The 25,495-nt window shown below is 35.7% G+C and overlaps 1 protein-coding gene across 1 annotated transcript in view; it reads left to right on the forward strand.

Annotated features, from left to right (window-relative positions):
• Positions 1-24,817, forward strand: part of LOC128550440 (protein PALS2-like) — a 28,540-nt gene extending 3,723 nt beyond the window's left edge. The window contains exons 4-15 of the mRNA XM_053529507.1: positions 2,323-2,475; positions 3,639-3,800; positions 4,253-4,331; positions 5,128-5,276; positions 5,928-6,059; positions 6,463-6,577; positions 9,358-9,417; positions 10,280-10,441; positions 11,877-12,079; positions 14,712-14,831; positions 15,259-15,291; positions 20,396-24,817. Of these exons, the coding sequence (XP_053385482.1) occupies positions 2,323-2,475; positions 3,639-3,800; positions 4,253-4,331; positions 5,128-5,276; positions 5,928-6,059; positions 6,463-6,577; positions 9,358-9,417; positions 10,280-10,441; positions 11,877-12,079; positions 14,712-14,831; positions 15,259-15,291; positions 20,396-20,572 (1,545 nt within the window). The 3' untranslated portion in view covers positions 20,573-24,817. The remainder of the gene's footprint in view (positions 1-2,322; positions 2,476-3,638; positions 3,801-4,252; positions 4,332-5,127; positions 5,277-5,927; positions 6,060-6,462; positions 6,578-9,357; positions 9,418-10,279; positions 10,442-11,876; positions 12,080-14,711; positions 14,832-15,258; positions 15,292-20,395) is intronic.
• Positions 24,818-25,495: the final 678 nt, after the last annotated feature.

A 25,495-nucleotide genomic window follows, 5' to 3' on the forward strand; every position in this document is an offset into this window, starting at 1 on the left:
GCTCTATTAGACGTGAAAGTTACCATAGCAGTAGTTAAATTTCTATATGTCTATAGTTGATATGTATTCCATTTATGTTTATTGCACACTTAAAAGAAATGTCACAGAATAAAGTGGTAAATCTTCCCAAAACCAGTAACATAGTTTAAAAAGACATTTTACTTACTTCAAGTTTAGGTTAAACCATTAAAGCCTTTCTCTTAAAAAATGTCACCAAGAAGGGCCTTAATATAAGCTTAATCTTGAAACCAAGATCATGTTGTAAACAAAATAGTAAAAGGCCTGTTTCAGGTCACATTGTAAACTAATAAATATCAAAAGTCATGTTGTATTGATCAGGTCTTTCATCAATGTTTCATTAACAGAAAAGTGCTATTACAGTCAGGTTAAAGTTTACTAAAACGCATATCCAAAATATACCATCCAGATACTGGTACACTTTCGGAATGTTGTCTGGAAGTAGCTTTTACTCAGTTTACATGACCCACTAGGGTAAACCGAAGATAGTTCCTCAAATTCTGATGTTTTTCATCATAAAAAATACACCGACAGTCAGCTTTTTTGAAGGAAATATGGAAAAATTGCATATGACATCGGGAGTAATAAGACTCAAGAACGGACATTCTAAACTTTCATTTGCTTTCGATATTCATTAAAATTTGAGCATTTTCTAGTTGAAATTACAGTAGAATTAAACTGCATTGATATATACTTGTTATTATACTAAACACGGTCTAATTTAAATTTTGCACAAAATAATCTAGGACACTTTTCACGTGCTCGGTAATCAGCTGGCTGCTTACGAACGCCTTTTTGACATAACACGGGATCCATTCTCTTTATCAATTAGTTTTAACACTTCGCTGATTCTCATTACCTGTGTGCACTCACCGTGACATAATTTGCTGATAAAAAAATCGTCGAGGCATGTCAACAGGGAAATTAGCGGGTTTAGCAGAAGATCAAAGGCAAGAGGGCAGCGCGTGGCGGCAGTAAAAAAGGGCAGGGCGGGGCGCCCCGCTGTGTCGCTCTAGAAATAACACTACTCTCTAGAAGCCATACTTGTGAATGGATCTTCATGAAAATTGGTCAGAATGTTTACCTTGATGATATCTAGGTCAAGTTTAAAACTAGGTTACGTGCCATCAATAACTAGGGCAGTAGGTCAATTAATACAAAACCCTTGTGACGTCTCTAGAGGCCATATTTTTCATGGGATCTGTATGAAAGTTGGTCTGAATATTCATCTTGATGATATCTAGGTCAAGTTCGAAACTGGGTCAACTGTGGTCAAAAACTAGGTCAGTAGGTCTAAAAATAGAAAAACCTTGTGACCTCTGTAGAGGCCATACTTTTGAATGGATCTTCATCAAAATTAGTCAGAATGTTCACCTGGATGATATCTAGGTCAGATTCGAAACTGGGTCACGTGTCTTCAATAACTAGGTCAGTAGGTCAAATAATAAAAAAACCTTGTGACCTCTAGAGGCCATATTTTTCAATGGATCTTCATGAAAATTGGTCAGAATTTTTATCTTGATGATATCTAGGTCAGATTCAAAACTGGGTCATATGAGCTCAAAAACTAGGTCACTGTGTCAAATAATAGAAAAAACGTCATACTCAGTTCAAAACTGGGTCATGTGGGGACAGGTGAGCGAATCAGGACCATCATGGTCCTCTTGTTTTTTTAATTGGTCAATTTTGCCCGTTAATTGTTTAAAAATTCACAGATTTGTACATAACAAACCAACCAATTGGTAGAATTTCATTAAAATTCTTTCATTATTTTCCATGAACATTTATTATAAACATGTGAAGTTGTGTACCCACACCTGGTCACCACCTTGCGTTGGTCCCCCCTTCTCCCCCTCCCCCCACCACCAAAAAATGTTTTTCATTCCTTTTTAAAATTTTTTTTTTCAAACCTTCCATGAATATTTATCAACATGCAAAGTTGTACCGTTTCCCCACCTACCTCCTCCACCCAGTCATACCCACCACCCCGATCATGCATCCCCCCCACCCTTTTTATTTTTTTTTTCATTTTCCATCATTATTTATAATCAACATTTGAAGTTTTGTACCCTCACCCAGTCACCCCCGCTGCCCCCCCCCCCCCCCCCCCCCCCCAAAAAAAAAAAGGCATTCATTTTCTGTTAAATTGGTTTTGACTAATGAAATTATTTGCTTCTTAGTAACATCCTTAACTTTTTGTCGGATATTTTTTTTTGCCATTCCTCACCACAAGCCCTTTCGGCGGGGGATACCAATTCATCAAATTTGCATGTTTTAAATAAGTATTTTGATCATTATTTTCAGACACAAGACAAACTGGAAGATCAGCCAGAGGTACCAGCAAACATACATGCAGGGAAGTTAGTGACAGATGTATACAATGCTCTAGGGGACCTGATCAGCACAGACAGAACTGCTGATGAGCTTGATAGACTTCTCTCAGACAGGCATTTCAAGGTAAACATTGTCAGACAGGTATTTCAAGGTAAAAATTGTCAGACAGGCATTTCAAGGTAAAACATTGTTAGACAGGCATTTCAAGGTAAAACATTGTCAAACAGGCTTTCCAGGGTAAAACATTGTCAGACAGGCTTTCCAAGGTAAAACATTGTCAGACAGGCATTTCAAGGTAAAACATTGTCAGACAGGCATTTCAAGGTAAAACATTGTCAGCATTTCAAAGTAAACATTATCAGACAGGCATTTCAAGGTTAGGTAAAACATTGTCAGACAGGCATTAAGGTAAAACATTGTCAGACAAGCATTTCAAGGTAAAACATTGTCAGACAGGCATTTCAAAGTAAACATTGTCAGACAGGCATTTTAAGGTTAGGTAAAACATTGTCAGACAGGCATTAAGGTAAAACATTGTCAGACAGGCATTTCAAGGTAAAGCATCGTCAGACAGGCATTTCAGAGTAAAACATTGTCAGACAGGCATTTCAATGTAAAACATTGTCAGAGAGGCATTAAGGTAAAATATGGTCAGACATGCATTTCAAGGTTAGGTAAAACATTGTCAGACAGGCATTTCAAGGTAAAACATTGTCAGACAGGCATTTCAAGGTAAACATTGTCAGACAGGCATTTCAAGGTAAAACATTGTCAGACAGGCTTTAAGGTAAAACAAAGTTACACTAAAGTGTTTGTTTTATTTTAGTGTAAATCATTTTTGAAAGGGAAAATCATTTTGACTTTCTGAATCATATCTTTAAATTCCAAGCTCCAGGCATATAGACAGTTGGTAACCATTTTTTAACAAGCTAGTGGCTGACAAACTAGCTTCATCAGGATGGTTTAAGTTGGATTTTAACCTTTGAAGTTTCTAAGAGAGATGCCTTTACCACCTGGCCAAAGTGTACAGTTAATATACATCTTAATATTCATGAAGATTATAAGAGTAGTGTTGATGATCTGAAATAGTTTTTATCTGTAATTCAAAGTTGACAGAGTAGCAAGCTCTGTACAACCATGCAGTTTGGACAAGTAAAATTTTACATATTAATTAGACACAGATACCTCAGTGGTAAGATTAAGATATGTCATCTATATGTTATACATTGAAAGGTGTTTGTCCTTATACATATATAGTTATATATTCCAATTTATTTTATTTTCAGGCTGTGTTAGATGCCCATGATGACATTATTGACAGGAATTTTGAAGAGATTCCAGCTGTCGAAGACCAACCTATCTTCCAGGAGACTGATCAGGGTGTATTTAACACTGTGAATGACCAGATTAGACTGGTCGGTATTATGAAGAGTGATACTGAACCATTGGTGAGTACAGGCTGTATTTCAAGGTTGAGAACCTTTATACACATAGGAGGAATAGAGAACCATTGTTGTCAGTAGGTTTTAGAGGGAATTTTAAAAGGGTTAAAAAATCATGGTTTTGAATCACTGGGTTATTATTAGAGAGATATTTTGTTACGCAAAGAACTACAAAACCATAAATTGGTAAAAAATAATAGGTACACACTGACCAAAACATCTGGCCAATTTGTTGTTCAGTAGTTAGTATTTCATAGGTACCTTTCAAGTCTATGATTGATATGGTCATAATGTGCCTATAGATGTTATTCTTCTGAAAAAAGATTTCAGAATTTCTGAGTTTTAACTGATCTGTAAAATTTTTAGAAATTGAATTTAACACTCTTCATAACATAGAATATTATGTTCTTGTTTAAAATATAAAAAATGCTTTACAGTTTCTTTTGTTGATGTGTTAGGGAATCACAGTGAAAATAGATGAGACTGGAGACCTCACCATTGCCAGAATTATGGCAGGCAGCATGAGCGATAAATTAGGTATGTAATGATAACCTGTTCATTTTTTTTGGATTGAGAACTTTATACGACAAACCATTTTATACCACTAGGTTTTTATGCCCCCAAAGGGAGGCATATTAGTTTTCAACTGTCTGTTTGTTTGTTCGTTGGTTCATTCGTCACAACATTAACTTTTTGCATGAAGGCACTTTACTCGCGAACCACTGCACCCAGGACCTTTAAACTTCACATGCTGATAGTACTTATTGAGTACACGGCCCCTACTTACTTTGGGGTCACCAGGTCAAAGGCCAAGGTCACCAGGTCAAAGTTCAAGGTGCTGCGGGGGCATTTGTCACCATTAGTGACAGCTCTTGTTTTATAAGTGAACCATGATTGCTTATTCCTAGTGAAAATACAGGTCTTTGTTATCATAATTGCTAGATTTGATTTATTACAAGCCTGCTTGTTTAAATCTGTCAATAGTATAAACAGCCTAGGAAAACCTAGCAAGAGGTTAACAAGACTTTGCGAGTTGGATGCCTCAGGGAGGCTTATACATATCTTTGATGAATTAGCTAGACAGTAGTGTTAACTATATATCGTTTGTTTCAATATTATTTGTGGAAAATAAGCAAAAACTAAATCAAGGAATACTTTTACATTAATTTTTCACATTTTATGATTAAGTTTCAAATACTGATGAAAAAATACAGTTTTAGCAAAAACTTTGAAACCAAACAGACATTGGATTTAAGATTTTGCCACAAAAATAAAATAGCAGGTTTCCAAAAAAAAAAGATACTTGCGTTAAATCATTTAATTATTTTTGTAGGACTATTGCATGTTGGAGATATCATCAAAGAAGTGAACGGCATTCCAGTATTCACCCCACAGCAGTTGATGGATATCATTAGGAATGCAGATAGAAGTATCACACTGAAAATTGTACCCACATACATTGAACAACATCATACATCACAGGTAGGTGTGAAGATGGAGTAATATTTTTAGCCAGTTTAGATACACACGCACTTCATGTAAAGTTGAAAAGATAGAGTATTTGAGGAGATGTGGACTCCATGGCCAAGTGTGTAAGGTGGTCGACTTGGAATCACTTGATCTGATTAGTGTGGGTTCAAACCCCAACTTTGGATGTAAAATTATGTAAGGAAGCCATCCAGCTGGCTGGTGATTCTATCCAGATTCCCTCTTGTACCCGAAATAATGCCTCCAGGGCACCTGGGGTCTTTCTCCACCATGAAAAGCTTATAGGCCGCCATATAATCGAAATTGTGAGATATCATTTAACATCCAACAAAAACAAATAGATCAAAAAGAGACAGACATAAAGATTCTGTTGAGTCACAGCTTTTTAACATATTCTTTTTTCAGTGTAATTTTAGGTAGAAATTCTAGCAATATTATCATGTATTTAGTGCAGTCTCATTTTGGTTGGCTCAGTAGCAGAGTTCAGAATTACTAACGTTGGAGCTTTGTGCTCAAATGGTAATAGAAATATTTGACACAAGAATTTTAATCATTTGATCTTATACTGTTTGAGTAACTTAGTGTTGACTCATTATTAAATCAATCAGAGGTAATTGGCAATGATATTTTGGTGGTTTGTTTCAGATGTTCCTTAAAGCTCATTTCAACTATAATCCACAAAATGACCGCCTCATTCCGAGTAAGGAGGCGGGCTTGGCATTCCAGGACGGCGATATTCTACACATATATAATCATGATGATCCTAATTGGTGGCAGGTAGGTGAGACTTTATACTCTTGGAAAGGTCTTAATACTAATAGTGTATATCTCTGAACCTGATTTTCAGGTTTGACTTTGGAAAAAAATGTCCACATTCCAGGAAAACATATTTTGTGTATGTATGTCATATCTAGTGAGTAGGCTTTCCAGCTGGTGGCATTCTGTCTGGTACCTGGCTGGATCTGAATGTACTAAAGGGCATTGCTGAGCAAATCAACAGTATAGTTTCAATATAAAGCTAGCCGTGGGTGCAACTTCCAGCTTGATGAACCTTTTATATGGACTGAAGCAAATGGCCAGTCTGCCATCTTTTAAATATATAAATGGGGGAATTGTGTATTTTATGTTTCGGTGAAATAATTTTGTGTTTACTTACCATTATATCTGCCATGTATTGTAGGCACAAATTATAGGCGATGAAACAAATCGTGTTGGTCTCATTCCATCCAAGAACCTTGAAGAAAACCGAAAAGCTTTCGTCAGATCAGATATGGATTATTCAAAAAGTAGTTTATGTAAGTGTAACTTTAAGTATGATATATTTGATGGATATTTGTTGTAAGAATGAACATGCTGCCTCTTAATATTCACTACTTTGTTCAAGTCAAAAATCTTAATATTCACTACTTTATTCAAGTCAAGAACCTTAATATTCACTACTTTATTCAAGTCAAGAACCTTAATATTCACTACTTTGTTCAAGTCAAGAATCTTAATATTCACTACTTTGTTCAAGTCAAGAATCTTAATATTCACTACTTTGTTCAAGTCAAGAATCTCAATATTCACTACTTTGTTCAAGTCAAGAATCTAAATATTCACTACTTTGTTCATACTTTGTTCAAGTCAAAAATCTTAATATTCACTACTTTATTCAAGTCAAGAACCTTAATATTCACTACTTTGTTCAAGTCAAGAATCTCAATATTCACTACTTTGTTCAAGTCAAGAATCTAAATATTCACTACTTTGTTCATACTTTGTTCAAGTCAAAAATCTTAATATTCACTACTTTGTTCAAGTGAAGAGTCTTAATATTCACTACTTTTTTCGAGTCAAGAATCTTAATATTCACTACTTTATTCAAGTCAAAAATCTTAATATACACTACTTTATTCAAGTCAAGAACCTTAATATTCACTACTTTATTCAAGTCAAGAACCTTAATATTCACTACTTTGTTCAAGTCAAGAATCTTAATATTCACTACTTTGTTCAAGTCAAGAATCTTAATATTCACTACTTTATTCAAGTCAAGAACCTTAATATTCACTACTTTGTTCAAGTCAAGAATCTCAATATTCACTACTTTGTTCAAGTCAAGAATCTAAATATTCACTACTTTGTTCATACTTTGTTCAAGTCAAAAATCTTAATATTCACTACTTTGTTCAAGTGAAGAGTCTTAATATTCACTACTTTTTTCGAGTCAAGAATCTTAATATTCACTACTTTATTCAAGTCAAAAATCTTAATATACACTACTTTGTTCAAGTCAAGAATCTCAATATTCACTACTTTGTTCAAGTCAAGAATCTCAATATTCACTACTTTGTTCAAGTCAAGAATCTCAATATTCACTACTTTGTTCAAGTCAAGAATCTCAATATTCACTACTTTGTTCAAGTCAAGAATCTCAATATTCACTACTTTGTTCAAGTCAAGAATCTCAATATTCACTACTTTGTTCAAGTCAAGAATCTCAATATTCACTACTTTGTTCAAGTCAAGAATCTCAATATTCACTACTTTGTTCAAGTCAAGAATCTCAATATTCACTACTTTGTTCAAGTCAAGAATCTCAATATTCACTACTTTGTTCAAGTCAAGAACCTCAATATTCACTACTTTGTTCAAGTCAAGAATCTCAATATTCACTACTTTGTTCAAGTCAAGAATCTAAATATTCACTACTTTGTTCATACTTTGTTCAAGTCAAAAATCTTAATATTCACTACTTTGTTCAAGTGAAGAGTCTTAATATTCACTACTTTTTTCGAGTCAAGAATCTTAATATTCACTACTTTATTCAAGTCAAAAATCTTAATATACACTACTTTGTTCAAGTCAAGAATCTTAATATTCACTAAAGCTCAATAAACCAAGTCTACAAACTGCATTATTATCCCCCAGCTGAAGGTGGAGCGATAAAAATTTGGTGTTGCCTGTTAGTCTGTTTCTCCGTCCATTTGAAATTGAAAATGCTTATAATTCAATAGTGTTTTAGCTAGAATCACATATTAGTTAGTGCATGACCTTTCAAATATTATCCCCCTTGACCCAGTTATGCAGAGTTTTTCTCTTTGATTTGGCCAGGCAAAAGCTGGGATTTTGACAGTATCTAAGTTACCTTTTTCTGGATCTTCAAACATAGATTACTAGGATGGTGGTGCACTTGCAACTTTTGTCAGGATCTTTTCAGTAATTTTTATTCCCCTTTTTAAAAAATCATGAATTCACATGAAACAAAGTAACATTGGTGGATCTTCATGATTTTTAATTTAAATATAGATCACATTAGGGCGGTTGTGCTTTGGTCAGAATCTTTTTAGTAACTGTGTGTTATTTCCTGTTGTTATTTCTTTCAAAATATAGTCCCTTCATTCACAAAACAATCTATTTGATAGGGGATATAAAAAAATGAATTTGCATGTCATTAGGATGGCATATAATAATCCCAGAGTTTGTCTGTGAGAGATTTTGAGAATAGTCTCTTACTCTCATCCTTTGATGTTGAAAATTCATAAACCAACAGAGTTTTGTCAAAACAAGTTTCGCTTTAATAAGCTTCTTCAGTTGACAATAACATTTTGAAATATTAACATGACAGTGTGTCACAAACAAAACCCTGGGCTTCAGCTCCAAGATAAGGGTCACACTTAAGTCATCCATCATGGGATTGTGTAACAACATGGCATAAATGTTCATCATGACATGAGGATATGTCTAGTACAACAACTTGGTCTCTTGGATCAAAATCACATTTCGGGGTCAACTGCTTCATGGGTCTGCTTTCATTCATCAGGGATTTTAAAGATTACATAACCTTGACTTTTAAGGTGCAGGACATGTTATTACCAAAATGTGACAGTTATTGCTGTTAGTTACACAGAGTCATAGACTCTATTTAGACTTTGCTCAAAATGTTACATTGCAGATGAAATATTGCAATTGCTGTTTTCATGTGTCTGACATATATACTTCTTGTTAAACAGTAATTCTTTAACTTCTTTATAAACAGAAGTAATGGATTATAAAATCATTGTGATGACATTTAATTGAACTTTGTTTTCAGTATGTGGTTTAAAGAGAAAAAAGAAAAAGAAGATAAAATACAGTACCACAAAAAATAAAGGTAAGGACTGTGGGAATGAGAATGGAGTGATGTGTAGGGATCTTATTTGTTAAGTTGGATTTTAAATAGACTGTATAGTATTTAATGTAGGATAGAAAATTGTATCCATTTTAGAAATCTTTATTGTGTACATGTATGATGTACATTTTCTTGAGTGCAAAATTTGAGATTATGCCAAATAGCACTATAATAGATAAAAGCAGGTATGTCCCAGGGGTCTCCCTAATGGATATCTTGAGCAAAAAAGCTTTAAACTTCGCTCACATCTAACATCAAAGAAACATTCAAGTTTCCCTATTTCTTTCTATCCTTTACACACTCATTAGCTTAGTCAGACTGTAAACAGTTAACAACATGTTACATTTCTCACTGAAACATTCCCATTTCTGCCTCAGTCAGCTGAAAGGGAAGTAACTTCTCCCAGAATATTGGACATACCTTGAGTCCTTTGTCCCCAAAATTCTGAACTGATCAACCAAACATATGATATACTTTGATTACAAGAAGAAAGGTTTTAACTGTTACAAAATTTCTGATACAATATCCAGTCATGTTAAATTGGTTAGCTGATACCATTAAAATTTTATAACTACAGATCGTAAAAGTTGAGCAAAAACTATGCTCACTTGTAAAGCATTGTCTATCAAGAGCAAAAGAAAATTATGACTGACCTGTAACCCATGGATTGTTGTAAGTATATAATGGGCAAAATGTTATGGTTAGAGGATTAATATTTAAATGGTAGATGATAATTACTAAACTAGGATATTATCAGAATTGATGAGGACATTTTAAGCTCTGTATTTTCCAGACTGCAGTGTAGTAAGAAATAATATGTCCAGTTTTTCCACTTTGTTTGCAGACTACGACACAGCAGATTTAGTGCTGTATGAAGAAGTAACCAGAATGCCTCCGTTCCAGAGAAAGACACTTGTTCTCGTAGGGGCCAATGGGGTTGGTAGAAGATCCCTGAAGGAAAGACTGATAAAGTCTGACCCCAGGAGGTTTGCTTCTGCTCTACCACGTAAGTTTTGAAATGAATTATCCATAATTTATGGTCTTTCTCTACTCCAACATTGAATACTGCATTTATGCAAGTTTTTGCATATACCTTTCTCATGTTGATCATATCAACAGACAGATTGTGTGTTGTGATACTTTCTCTTTATCTTGATTTTACACGGCTTGCTTTTGACTGTTAAGGTGGTTGTTGTTAATACATTGCAAAAATTTGCATTGTTGAAAACATAACCTTGTCTGCTTCAAAGGCATTTATAAGAGGTATCGTGATAAAATTTGGTACTTATATAACAAGCTGTCTTGTACCCTTGAATGTTTATGAATTTATAGCAAGAATGCAAAAGCAACAACAGTTTCCTATAGAATTGATAAAGATATGGAGAGTGTAATGTTTAGTTTGTCTGATTTTTGAAAAAATTGTGCGAAGTATTGTCATCACTTAATTGTTGGTGTAGGTTTACGTTTTCATTTAGGTCCACTTTCAAACAAAAGCTACAAAAGCTTTGAAACTATGCACTCTTCATTATCATCAGGAAGTAGATCAAGAACATTAACTCTCATTGCATTTTGTCAGAACTATGGCCCATTTTGTACTAAGAAAATATGAATTTCTTGATAAAATTTTTCAAAGGTCCAGTTTTTTTGAATGATTGATCAATAGCTTTGAAACTTTGCAGCCTTGTTTGTGACCACTCAGTAAGTGTGTTGGCAAAGAATCATAACTCTCACTTGCATTTTGTCAGAATTATGGCCCTTGTCATACTTGATCAGTATTTTTGATTATGTCCACTTGACTAAGTTTACTTGAATGCTACAAGGGCAATTGATTGAAACATTGCTAACTTGTTTATCATCATTAGGTTAGTACATACCAAAAAGATAACTCTAATATACATTTTTTTTAGGTTTATGACCTTTCTAGTACTTAAAAATTGGGATTTTTTGGTTAATCTTTTTTTTATATTTATACATTTTTTCGTCAACAATAGGCAAGTAAGGCCAAGAACCATGACTTTTCTTTCATATTGCCTTATTTTAAGCACTTAAAGACAACATGCAGTGGATGCTCTTGTTAAAATCTATTTTATCAATAGAGTTTGATGTTATTATCAGTTTTTGTTCCATTATAAGGGGCCTCCGTGGCCGAGTGGTTAAGGTCTCTGACTTCAAACCACTTGGCTCTGATCAATGTGGGTTTGAGCCTCATTCGGCATGTTGAATTCTTCATATGAGGAAGCCAACCAGCTGGCTTACAGAAGGTTGGTGGTTCTACCCAGGTGCCCGCTCGAGATGAATAAATGCAGGGAGGGGCACCTGGGTTCTTCCTCCATCATCAAAGCTAGAAGGTTGCCGTAAGACCAAGAATTGTGTCGGTGCTATGTTAAACCCAACAAAATCAAATGAATAAATTGTTTCATTAAAAAAATACATAATTACAGACACATCGCGTCCACCGAGGGAAGGAGAAGTCCATGGGAAGAAATATTTCTTTACGGATAGAGAAACTATGGACATGGAGATACAGAATGACCTGTATTTGGAGTATGGAGAATTCAACGGCAATGTTTACGGCACAAAACTGGAAACTATACATGACACAATACGGTCTGGGAAAATGTGTGTTCTTGATGTGAACCCTACGGTGAGTATATACTTGACACAATACGGTCTGGAAAAATGTGTGTTCTTGATGTGAACCCTACGGTGAGTATGTACCTGACACAGTACATTCTGGAAAAATGTGTGTTCTTGATGTGAACCCTACGGTGAGTATATACATGACACAATACGGTCTGGAAAAATGTGTGTTCTTGATGTGAACCCTACGGTGAGTATATACATGACACAATATGGTCTAGGAAAATGTTTGTTCTTGGTGTGAACCCTATGGTGAGTATATACATGACACAATACGGTCTGGAAAAATGTGTGTTCTTGATGTGAACACTACGATGAGTATATACTTGACACAATACGGTCTGGAAAAATGTGTGTTCTTGCTGTGAACCCTACGATGAGTATATACATGACACAGTACGGTCTGGAAAAATGTGTGTTCTTGATGTGAACCCTACGGAGTGTATATACATGACACAATATGGTCTAGGAAAATGTGTGTTCTTGGTGTGAACCCTATGGTGAGTATATACATGACACAATACGGTCTGGAAAAATGTGTGTTCTTTATGTGAACACTACGGTGAGTATATACTTGACACAATACGGTCTGGAAAAATGTGTGTTCTTGCTGTGAACCCTACGATGAGTATATACATGACACAGTACGGTCTGGAAAAATGTGTGGTCTAGATGTGAAATCTTTAGTGAGAATGATCTAAGCTGTGTTGTTGTCTAGAACTTTAACAACACTTACACTGCAGGCCATGTAAAGAAGTGGTGTTAAAATATTGTGCTAACAAGTATATTACTGGGAATTGAAAATGATAATTTTGGTTACAGTCCACAAAGTTACTTTCCCTCTTAGACTTTGTGAACTGTAGATGTCCATTCAGTAACTTTTTAAGGGTGAATGGATTGAATTTATTTTTGAGAGACAGGTACATGATCATAAAATGAGTGGAGACTAAGGTTGATTTTCAAATTGGTCAAAATCCAACAATATTTTGTGGAGTTAAAGCCCCTTTTTTGCACAAATTCTGATTCAGCAAAATGTCTGTCATTTCAATAACTCTTGAGGTGATGAATAATTGAATTTATTTTTGGTACACAGATACATTATCAAATGCAGGCTAACTTTGATTATAGCAGGATACAGGTCAAGTTCAGTTTTCTTTACAATTCACCAATTATGTTGGAGTTATGTTCCCTTGTTTACGTAAAATTTTTGCAACAGGTCTTTGTTTCTTGCAGGAAGGCAGTGTTATGGGGTATTAATTAGTCTGCTGAAAGATGACAGATTTCGTTGTTGAATTCGTGTTCAAAAATGAAAACTGATTATTGATTTGGTTTGTTTTTAGCTCGCCTGAGCACAATGTGCTCAAGGTGAGCTTTTGTGATCGCCCTGTGTCCGTCGTCGTCTGTCCGTCCATCGTCCGTCGTCAACAATTTGACTGTTAACACTGTAGAGGTCACAATTTTGGCCTAAACTTAATGAAACTTGGTTAGAATGTTACCCTTTTAAAAATCTTGGACGAGTTCGATATTGGGTCATCTGGGATCAAAAACTAGGTCACCAGGTCGAATCAAAGGGAAAGCTTAGTAACACTAGAGGTCACAATTTTGGACCAATCTTAATGAAACTTGGTCAGAATGTTACCCTCAATAAAATCTTGGATGAGTTCGATATTGGGTCATCTGGGGTCAAAAACTAGGTCACCGGGTCAAATCAAAGGAAAACTTGTTAACACTCTAGAGGTCACAATTTTGGCCCAATCTTAATGAAACTTGGTTAGAATGTTGCCCTTAATAAAATCTTGGAAGAGTTCGATACTGGGTCATCAGGGGTCAAAAACTAGGTCACCAGGTCAAATCAAAGGAAAAGCTTATTAACACTGTAGAGGCCACATTTATGATTATATCTTCATGAAACTTGGTCAGAATGTTACTCATGATGGTCTTAAAGTCCAGTTTGAATCTGGGTCAAGTAGGTCAACACCTAGGTCACCAGGTCAAATCAAAGGAAAAGCTAGTTAACACTCTAGAGGCCACATTTATGATCATATCTTAATGAAACTTGGTCAGAATGTTAATCTTGATGATCTGTAGGTCATGTTCAGATCTGGGCCAGGTGGGATCAAAAACTAGGTCGCTGGGTCAAATCACAGGAAAAGCTTGTTAACACTAGAGGCCACATTTATGACTGTATATTCATGAAACTTAGAATGTTAATCTTGATAATCTTTAGGTCAGGTTCAAATCTGGTTCATGTGGGTCCAAAAACTAGATCACCGGGTCAAATCAAAGGAAAAGCTTGTCAACACTCTAGAGGCCACATTTATGACTGTATCTTCATGAAACTTAGTCAGAATGTTAATCTTGATGATCTTTAGGTCAAGTTTGAATCAGAATCATATGGGGTCAAAAACTAGGTCACCAGGTTAAATCAAAGGAAAAGTTAGTTAACACTTTAGAGGCCACATTTGTGACCATATCTTAATGAAACTATCTTGATAATCTTTAGGTCAATAGGTCAGGTGAGCGATACAGGGCCTTCATGGCCCTCTTGTTTCTGGAAATTGGTTAGCCCAGGTATACTTTGTTGTATGCTTACTTAATTTGTTTCAAGTATAGAAATGTTTTTGATATTTTTTCAGTCACTAAAAGTATTGAAGAATCCAGAATTCATGCCATACATCATTTTCGTTGCTGCACCAAGTGCAGAGGCCTTGATGGTCATGTATGAAGATGGGCGCAGAAAGGGTGTTGGTCGAGGGGTAAGCTTGAAATGTGCTTTTTAATGTTAAGAAGGAATGATTTCATTCCATAATAATACCAGAAACTATGTTCAAAGAAATTTACTTAAAGTTGATTAATCTTGTTTTGAATGAGTTAGAAAAGTATTTAGTTAGAGTCTTTATGTTTATATGTGTTTAAGTGACTGCAGTTGCTAAAATTGAAATAAAATTATCTTGTATATTTTGCCACTCAATCTGGGTTCAAAGCTTAAAACCTTGCTAAAGGCACATCCGTTGGTCCTGATAGATCACCTTGATGGATCGATCAAAAGAATGTGAAGTTTGATTCATATGAGCTACAAGCATTCATCTAGTCGAGCTACAAGCATTCATCTATTCAAATGTTAACTAAACGAATTTGTTCATTAAAATGCAATACTCACAGAAATCTTTAACTGTATTTCAGATTGCTGGACCAGGAACAATAGATTTCAAAACTGTAAGTTGTTTTCAATAGCTGACTCTTTAGAACATGTTGTTTTGCACATAATGTACATTGACTTCAGTGTAATTCAGAAAAAAAAACTGCCCTTGTGTGGTAAACCTTAGTGGATGCAGTAATTAACGCTTACTGACAAAATGTTGAAGTGCAATATTGACATATGTACAATTGCTGTATCATTGTGGAATGCAAGAAAGTTATTTATAGGCACTGGTCAGTGATATGGGTCTAAACACAACATAGTCTTAACCTTAAACCTGCCTGCTTTTATTAGCAGCTGAAGTGATTTTGGTATGGTCACAGATATTTTCATTTTTAGCTCCACTGTTCTACTCGCGTCGGCGTCAGCGTTACCCTTGTCATATCTTGGTGTCTATTGCTTATATCCTACTGTAACTTCACATAAACATTGTCCAGTATACAAACAATGTATGTGCAGGGGCTGAGCCCATTATACCCAAGGTCAAGGTCACCAAGCTGTTATACTTTGGTTATTTTTAAGGTTAAAGTTTTTCGGCAACTTTTGTTTTTCTGTCATATCTTTGTTAATATGGACCGTTCGAACCATGCCCATTCATAGTAAGGGATATATTTTAGATCTGTTGCATTACCTAGGGCCTTTCCATCCAAGTCCATTCAGAGTCTGTGTCATATTTTAGATCTATTGCGCTAACCTAGGGCCTTTCCTTCCAAGTCCATACAGAGACTATTTCATATTTTAGATCTATTGCACTTACCTAGGGCCTTGCCATCCAAGTCCATCATATTTTAGATCTGTTGCACTTATGTAGGGCCTTTCCATCCAAATCCATTCAGAGTTTGTGTCATATGTTAGATCTATCGCACTTACCTAGGGCCTTTCTATCCACGTCCTTTGGAGTTGGTGTCATATTTTAGATCTATTGCACTTCTTTCCAGCCATGCCCATTCAAAGTCAGTGTCATATTTTAGATCTATTGCACTTACCTGGGGCCTTCTGAGCCATGCCAATTCTGAGTCTGTGTCATATTTTAGATCTATTGCACTTACCTAGTTTAGATTTATTGTTGCACTTGCCTGTGGCCTTTCGAGCCATGCCCATTCCGAGTCTGTGTCATATTTTAGATCTATTTCACTTACCTAGGGCCTTTCCAGCCAAGTCCATTCAGAGTCTGTGTCATGTTTAAGATCTATTGAACTTACCTAGGGCCTTTTCTGCCATGCCCATTCAGAGTTTGTGTTTTATTATGCCCCTCCCCCCCCCCCCCCCCATTTCTTCGAAGAAGGAGGGGTATATTGTTTTGCAGATGTCAGTTGGTCTGTCGTCAGTATGTAGACCAATCCGTTTCCGGATGATAACTCAAGAACGCTTGGGCCTAGGTTCATGAAAGTTGATAGGGTGGTTGGTCATAACCAGCAGATGACCCCTATTGATTTTGAGATCAGTAGGTCAAAGGTCAAGGTCACAGTGACCCAGAACAGTTAAACATTTTCTGGATGATAACTCAAGAACGCTTGGGCCTAGGATCCTGATACTTGATAGGATAGTTGATCATGACCAGCAGATGACCCCTATTGATTTTGAGGTCAGTAGTTCAAAGCTCAAAGTCACAGTGACCCAGAACAGTAAAATGGTTTTGGGATGATAACTCAAGAACCCTTGGGCCTCAGATCATTAAAATTGATAGGGATGTTGGTCATGATCAGCAGATGACCCCTATTGATTTTGATATCAGTAGGTCAAAGGTCAAGGTCACAGTGACCAGGAATAGTTTAACAGTTTCTAGATGATAACTCAAGAACGCTTTGGCCTCAGATCATGAAAGTTGATAGGGTGGTTGATCATAACCAGCTAATGACCCCTATAGATTTTGAGGTCAGTAGGTCAAAGGTCAAGGTCACAGTGACCCAGAACAGTTAAACGGTTTCCAGATAATAACTCAAGAATAGTTGGGCCAAGGATCATGAAAGTTGATAGGGAGGTTGGTCATGACCAGCAGATGACCTATATTGAAGTTGAGGTCATAGGGTCAGAGGTCAAGGTCACAGTGACCCATAACAGATTAACGGTTTCCGGATGATAACTCAAGACCACTTGGGTTCATGGATCACGAAAGTTGATGGGGATGTTGGTCATACCAGCAGATTACTCGTATTGATTTTGAGGTCAGTAGGCCAAAGGTCAAGGACACAGTGATCTTGATCTGGAACAGTTAAACTGTTTCCAGATGATAACTTGAGAACGGCTTAGGCCTAGGGTCACAAAACTTAATAGGGATGTTGATCATGACCAGCAGATGACCCCTATTGATTTTGAGGTCAAAGGTCAAGCTCACAGTGACCTGGAATAGTTAAAATGCATCCAGACGATAACTCAAGAATGCTTGGGCCTAGGATCACGAAACTTAATAGGGAGGTTTATCATGACCAGCAGATGGCCCCAATTGATTTTGAGGTCAGTAGGACAAAGGTCAAGGTCACTTTGACCAAGAACAGTAGAACTTTAGTGCACAGTGACCAAATAATTTCTATTCCTTGTGCAATTACTGAATGCATCAAGGGGGGTATTTCGTGTTCTAAAAGCTCTTGTTTTAGAATTATTGTTGCACTTGCCTGTGGCCTTTCGAGCAGTGCCCATTCATAGTATGGGTTATAAGTTAGATCTGTTGCACCTACCTAGGGTCTTCCATCTACGTTCATTCAGAGTCAGTGTCGTATTTTAGATCTATTGCACTAACCTAGGGCCTTTCCATCCAAGTCCATTCAGAGTCTGTGTCATATTTTAGGTCTATTGCACTAACCTAGGGCCTTTCCATCCAAATCCATTCAGAGTCTTTGTCATATTTTAGACCTTTTGCACCTACCTAGGGCCTTTCCATCTACGTCCATTCAGAGTCGGTGTCATATTTTAGATCTATTGCACTTACCAAGGGCCTTTCCATCCAAGTCCAATCTGAGTCTGTGTCATATTTTAGATCTGTTGCACTTACCTAGGGCCTTTCCAGCCATGCCCATTCAGAGTCTGTGCCATATTTTAGATCTGTTGCACTTACATAGGGCCTTTCCATCCAAATCCATTCAGAGTCGGTGTTATATTTTAGATCTGTTTCACTTACTTAGGGCTTTTCCAGCCATGCCCATTCAGAGTCTGTGCCATATTTTAGATCTGTTGCACTTACATAGGGCCTTTCCATCCAAATCCATTCAGAGTCTGTGCCATATTTTAGATCTGTTGCACTTACATAGGGCCTTTCCAGGGATCATCCTACAAGGCGATTTGAGCGATATCGTCGCTTTAAAGTCGGCAACTTCGCCTAATTATCGCCTCCGGGCGAAATCCGAATCGCCGAGTTTTTCAGCGAGTTATTATCTGTTTACTTAAAGTTGTAAAACTTGATGCATATTCTAGATTAAATTATCGATAAATCCGTCAACCCCGCCTACTTGCCTGTCAAACTTCAGCCAATCGTAGCGTTAATATCCCACAGTGTCAATCAATAATATTATAAGCCGCCGCCATTTTGAAAATTTTCAATCGGCGTGTAAAAAGCTGATAAACTTAACGAGAGCATGATCTTATGCAACAATTGTATAATATTCTTTCAGTATATTAAAGATTACTTTAAAATTTATTTCAATTACCATGATTACGGTCAATTTCTGTAAATGAATTGCTCAGGTACTGTGGATAAAAAATAATTTCGCGGACGTCAGAACTGCCGTACAAAATATTGTAAAAAGATCGCCATTACCTACGAGTTTGGTATTATTTTCGAAAAAAAAAATAAATAATTAAATTAAATGTATAAATCTGAACAAGTTGATGAAAAAATCAGGCATTATAAAAGCACGAGAAACGAAACATGAATGAAAAATTTCACGGTGTTTTGATCGTGCACCTGTTAGATTTACGAGTTTCGGACATGTAAATTTCGGATAAAAATTTAATGGCGAATTTTTCATAGCTAAGTTTATACTTTATTTAGAAATTCATGAAAATGATAATGCAAGAATCAATTTCCTTAAATAATTACTGTTTATAAGTTACAGCTAGACCCATAGAAAGTGGATATATATTGGCAGGAAACTGAATGCTATGCCGATTCTTCTCCTTAAATTCCTCAACTTCTCCCTAAATTCTGTGGAGGGAGAAGTCACTTCTCCCTAAAATTTTGACCTAGGATGATCCCTGCTTTCCATCCAAATCCGTTCAGAGTCTGTGCCATATTTTAGATCTGTTGCACTTACATAGGGCCTTTCCATCCAAATCCATTCAGAGTCTGTCCCATATTTTAGATCTGTTGCACTTACATAGGGCCTTTCCATCCAAATCCATTCAGAGTCATTGTCATATGTTAAATCTATTGCACTTACCTAGGGCCTTTCCATCCAAGTCCATTCATAGTCAGTGTCATATTTTAGATCTATTGCCTAGGGCCTTTCGAGCCATGCCCATTTAAAGTTGGTGTCATACTTGAGATCTATTGCACTTACCTAGAGCCTTTCCAGCCACGCCCATTCAGAGTCAGTGTCATATTTAAATAGATTGCACTTACCTAGAGCCTTTTTGGCCATATCCAGAGTCGGTGTCATGTTTTAGATCTATTGGACTTACCTAGGGCCTTTCCAGCCATGCCCATTCCTAGTAAGTGTTATATTTTAAATCTACTGGACTTACCTAGGGCCTTTCTAGCCATGCCCATTCCTAGTAAGTGTTAAATTTTAAATATATTGCACTTACCTAGGACCTTTCCGGCCATGCCAATTCATAGTAAGTGTTATATTTTAGATCTATTGGACTTAACTAGGGCCTTTCCAGCCATGCCCATTCCTAGTAAGTGTTATATTTTAGATCTGTTGGACTTACATAGGGCCTTTCCAGCCATACCCATTCCTAGTAAGTGTTATATTTTAGATATATTGGACTTAACTAGGGCCTTTCCAGCCATGCCCATTCCTAGCAAGCGTTATATTTTAGATCTGTTGGACTTAAATAGGGCCTTTCCAGCCATGCCCATTCCTAGTAAGGGTTATATTTTAGATGAATTGCAGATTTTTGTTATGTATGATATTTATTTGAAAACTAAATTTGAAAGATGTTTTTCTTTATTTGTCTTTACAGGAGGAAGATTTTTTGAAGATTATTGAGGAGTCGGCACAAATTGAAAAAGTTTATAAGAGTTACTTTGACATGACAATAGTGAATGACAGTTTCGACGACACTTTCAGGGAAATTAGACAGGTGGTAGACTCATTGAGTACAGATACACAGTGGGTACCAGTCAACTGGGTCTATTAAAAACTTTAAAGCAGTCTTAAATTGTGTTTAAACAAAAATGCAAAGCTGGATACCAGTCGGATTTTTCCTAAAAACAGCAAATGATTACCAGTCGGCTAGGCCTGTTGAAAAATTAAACTAGTCTTTTAAGAAAACTTTGAAGCTGGATACCAGTTTGATGTGCAGAAGCTGGATACCGGTTTGATGTGCAGAAGCTGGATACCGGTTTGATGTGCAGAAAAAACATAACCAGTGCAGTCCTTAAAGGAGTCCGATCCAGTGTATTGTGGTAAACAGTTATAAACAGGACAGGGTTTATTTTTATTTCAGCTGTTTGACATTTAAAATATTTTGAAACTTTAGTGAATTTTTGTAAGTAAAACTTGATGCAGACTATAAGTTTCTGACATCCTTCCTATTATTTAGGGTTACATTTTTCCCAGACATAAACATTTCTCCGTGATTGTATTTTGGCAGCTAAGATTAACGGTCAACCTATTCAGGTTTTTTGACTTTTTATTTTAGAGAAAAATTACTTCCAGCCTTTGCAGGTTTTCCATTGACCTTTATGAACTGATCATTCCATATTTATGCAATTTTTGTAAAGAGTGTATATACCTGTACATTACATTAGAGTTAGTGTAACCATTTATTTCCCTGTACATAGTACAAAATGCATTTTCAAGTAACACCATAATCGTGTCTTTAAAGATTACCTGTCACATTAAATACCAAGTTGCTGCTCTTTAATGCCTAGTTATCCAGTTATTTTCAATTGTGTGGCACAAATATTTCCATGTTTAGCTTCAGACAGTGATTTCAGGTTTCTAAATTAAGTTTTTTTTACTTTAAATAATGATAGTTAACCTTTAAGGTAAGCTCCTGTATCATGCAGCAATATGTTTTAAGTTATATGTGCAATATATTGCTTTATACTTCAGCGTAGGACACAAACCATCATTTAGCTGTTAAAAACAAGATGGAAATAATTATCTTTTAGACACCATGGAGACGAAAAAAAGAGTTTATATATTGAATAAAGAAGTAGTTCCTTAAAACTAAAAAATAAAATGATTAAAACTGAATGAAATAAAGCACTTGATAGAGAAAATAGAAACATTGAATTGAAATGTTTTCAACAGTGTTACATATTAAGTATATTCCATAACTTTCAGGGTTTCGGCATGTTAAAATTATGAAAATTTGACAGTTACGTCAGACTGTAAAAAATCCTATTTACTTTATCAGTTCAGATAACCAGTTTGTGTTATTACTGTATGCTGTAAAATTTTGTTTTTATCTCATACAACTTGAAGAGTTTTTGTACTGACGCTGCAATTCTACGCCTTTTTGCCATACAGTTTATCCTTGCTCATTTCTCATATCATATTTTATAGTCATTATTTAATGCTGTAGAATTATCTACTTTGTTTACCGGACGAGTGAAAGTTGTGCTTTCCTGAGGGTTTTATTGTGTAAGATTTTCTAGTTGTTGCATCACATTTGAAATCAGCCATGGTAACTTGATCAATTACAATAAGGGTGTTTTATAAATAAAATACTTCATACATTAATTTCCAGTGTTTGGAAATCATCTAGTAATGTTTTAGGAGCTGAGAGGCGCTTTGGTGCACAGACCAAATGTTTTCATGTAGATTCTTATGACACGGATTACTTTGTTTGCTTTTCCATTTTCTTTAGTAATTGACATCTGATACCAACACATGCTTACCGCCAGCATTGTCCAATACAAATGATGCCATATTAAAACATATTTGATAAAGAAATGATTATTCTTTTAAATATTGTTAGGCAACTAGATACTTCATAAGTGGATATATTTGCGGGTCAGATAAACTTATTAATTGCCGATTCAAGACATTTTGTGAGCAGAAATATTTGTGAATCAATAAAAACTGCAGTGCCAAAGCTAAGTTTGTTTAGCTTTACTTGACTATATTGGCATGTTTTAGTGAATGTGAAAATTTACGCTGGTTGATATTTTTGTTTTTCATTGCTGACCTCCACTTGCACAGTAGAAATGTTCTGTATCTCTAGAGTCTCATAACGTACAATTTGTAGGATATTAATTAAGGTATTTGAGCCGTGCCATGAGAAAACCAACATAGTGGGTTTGCGACCAGCATGGATCCAGACCAGCCTGCGCATCCGCGCAGTCTGGTCAGGATCCATGCTGTTCGCTAACAGTTTCTCTAATTCCAATAGGCTTTGAAAGCGAACAGCATGTATCCTGACCAGACTGCGCGGATGCGCAGGCTGGTCTGGAGCCATGCTGGTCGCAAACCCACTATGTTGGTTTTCTCATGACACGGCTCATTTTGTTATTACCTTGTGTTGACCTACTGCTGTGTGCAGAAGCATTACAAAGCTTTTATTTTGATATCTTCCTTGTAAATCTCTCTTCCGTCCTAATTACAATGTATAGAGAAATATATTCATTAATTCTGGTAGTATGGTATTGTATTTTATGACTTTAATGAAGTGTTGATTGGATTGCCTTTGAAAGTGCTAACAGATTTGTTCATACAGTAGTGCTGACATAGATTTTCCTCTGCATGTCAATCTGTATTACTCTCCAGTCATTTATTATAAGCCGCAGGCTTTTGTGTTGTATAATGTTATTAAACACAAGTGTTCTTACGAGCCTTACAAGTAAAATCTTGATGATTCTCATAATGCCGTGTCAAGTAATGTGATTGCTGCTTTTATAAAAAATACATGGACTGGAAAGACTGTGAAAAGACCTGTTTATTATAATATAAAGTTATGTTCCTAATTTTATTAGTCCAGAAATAATTCATATTTAAATATATTAGAGATGAAAAATCTACAATCAGCAATCTACAAGTATTCCTGTTCCAAGAGAGATCAGAAAGCATTAACTATGAATGTAGTCTTCATTGTTTGGTCTGATATTCTAGAATAACACATTTTTGTGTTTGCAAGTTTAAAATTGGATGCAGGTGAAGTTGCAGGTATGTTTTATTTATACAGTAATTTGTTTAGACTAGAATTTCAGGTCTGCTGATACTCGGATGTTGATATATATGAATACAAACTTAACTTCTAAGCAGCCTTGGAGTGCTCTGATATCAAGTATAGAATGAAATGGTATGGTGTGAGCCAAGCTTACATTAAAGTGGTTTACCTGTTGTATTTAGTAGATACTAAATATACATATAAAATAGCTGCTTTAATATTTAAACAGTTTCTTGTAAAATAACATTTATAATTATTGCATGATTTTTGTATATTAACATTGTGATATTAAACTGTAAACGAATCATGACGTGTTATATTAGGCAAATTGGATTGATCAAAGTGTATCATAGATTCTATTTTATGTAATCATATATTTTGTAATTTTTGTTGTACAAGTATTCACATATATATTTTACATTAAAAAAAACTTGGTGATAGAAATTACACAGTATGTATGTTATATATGATAACGGTTTGCTAAACTAAGAGTCCTGCATTAAATTCATCAGTGCTGAACTTGAAAGCATTTTTAATGTAAAAATGAACTATGTAGCATATTTGTGATCTGTTGTATGCAAAGTTCTACTTATTTTCAAACATCATTCATAACTGTAATAATTATGTTTATAGTCATGCAGAAATACATACATGTATATGAGCCTCACCATTAGAAAACCAACATAGTGTGTTTGCGACCAGCATGGATCCAGACCAGCCTGCGCATCCGCGCAGTCTAGTGAGGATCCATGTGGTGCGCTCTCATGCCTATTGCAATTAGAGAAACTTAGCGAACAGCATGGATCCTGATCAGACTGCATGAATATGCAGACTGGTCTGGATCCATGCTTGTGGCAAATGCACTATGTTGGTTTTCTCATGGCATGGCTCATATCAACTTTTGCTTCTTAAATTTTTGATAAAATGTTAATAGTTTGGAAAAGAAATCTTTTATATGTAAGATTTATTGCAGTTTCCAGTATCTCTATAAACATTTGTTAGTTTAGAATTGATAATATTTTGCATTCTGTCCAAATTCACTTTGTGCCTTATTTTACCAGTCTTGTAATCATGGCCTGATACAAAATATCACAACATAAACCGGCCTAATGATTGTTCTTTCTAATCTCAGTTTATCCGATGCGATCATTCTTTATATATATACTTTGAGTAAAATCTGTTCCATTGTCATTTACATTTTCTGATCAACATAGCAAACCCATTATATTTTTTTGGATATTAAAATGAAATAAATATGATAACATGTGTTTATATCTATTCTTGCTTTGCATAAGCCTATTTGTAGTTGCAAGAGGAAGCCCATGTGGGTGACTCCTTACAGAAGACGGTTAGTAAGTGTATTTGGAGGATAGTGCAAGATACAGAAGACGCTTGTATTCCAGAGACTTCCATGGCTCTTTATAGTGCCAGGTGTAAAACATCCAGATGTTAATAATGATTTTAGTTTGAGAGAGTGGGCTCAAGCTTATGACCCCACGTTTTCAAGTAAATGTTACCATTGACCCACTGTTTCCTTACTCCAAATATGTCACGCGTGTATTTGTGGGTCGGGGGTAGATCCTATAAACTTATGTGGTTATTTCCTTTAAACGACTTCTCCATCGTTCAACACTTGAGTTTGAAACTTCACATGAGGTGTAGAAATTACTTATCATTCAGCTGGCTAATGGAAGCTTGGTGGTTCTATCCAGATGTCAACCTTTGTCTGAAGTAATGCCTGTAGGCACCTTAGGTCTTTCTCCATCATTGGAAGCTGATAGTAACTATTACCAGAAATAGGGTTGATATTATTTCTAACCTAGGAATACAAACTTATTCAGAACTATATGTACTTGATGGAATTCAACCAAACTTGGCTGAAGGCACACGATAGTGGTAGGAATTCTGTTCCCCCATCCCCCACTGGTGGAGACTTATTGGTTT

This window comes from Mercenaria mercenaria, chromosome 18, assembly GCF_021730395.1.
Source record: "Mercenaria mercenaria strain notata chromosome 18, MADL_Memer_1, whole genome shotgun sequence".
NCBI classification, from domain to species: Eukaryota; Metazoa; Mollusca; class Bivalvia; order Venerida; family Veneridae; genus Mercenaria; species Mercenaria mercenaria.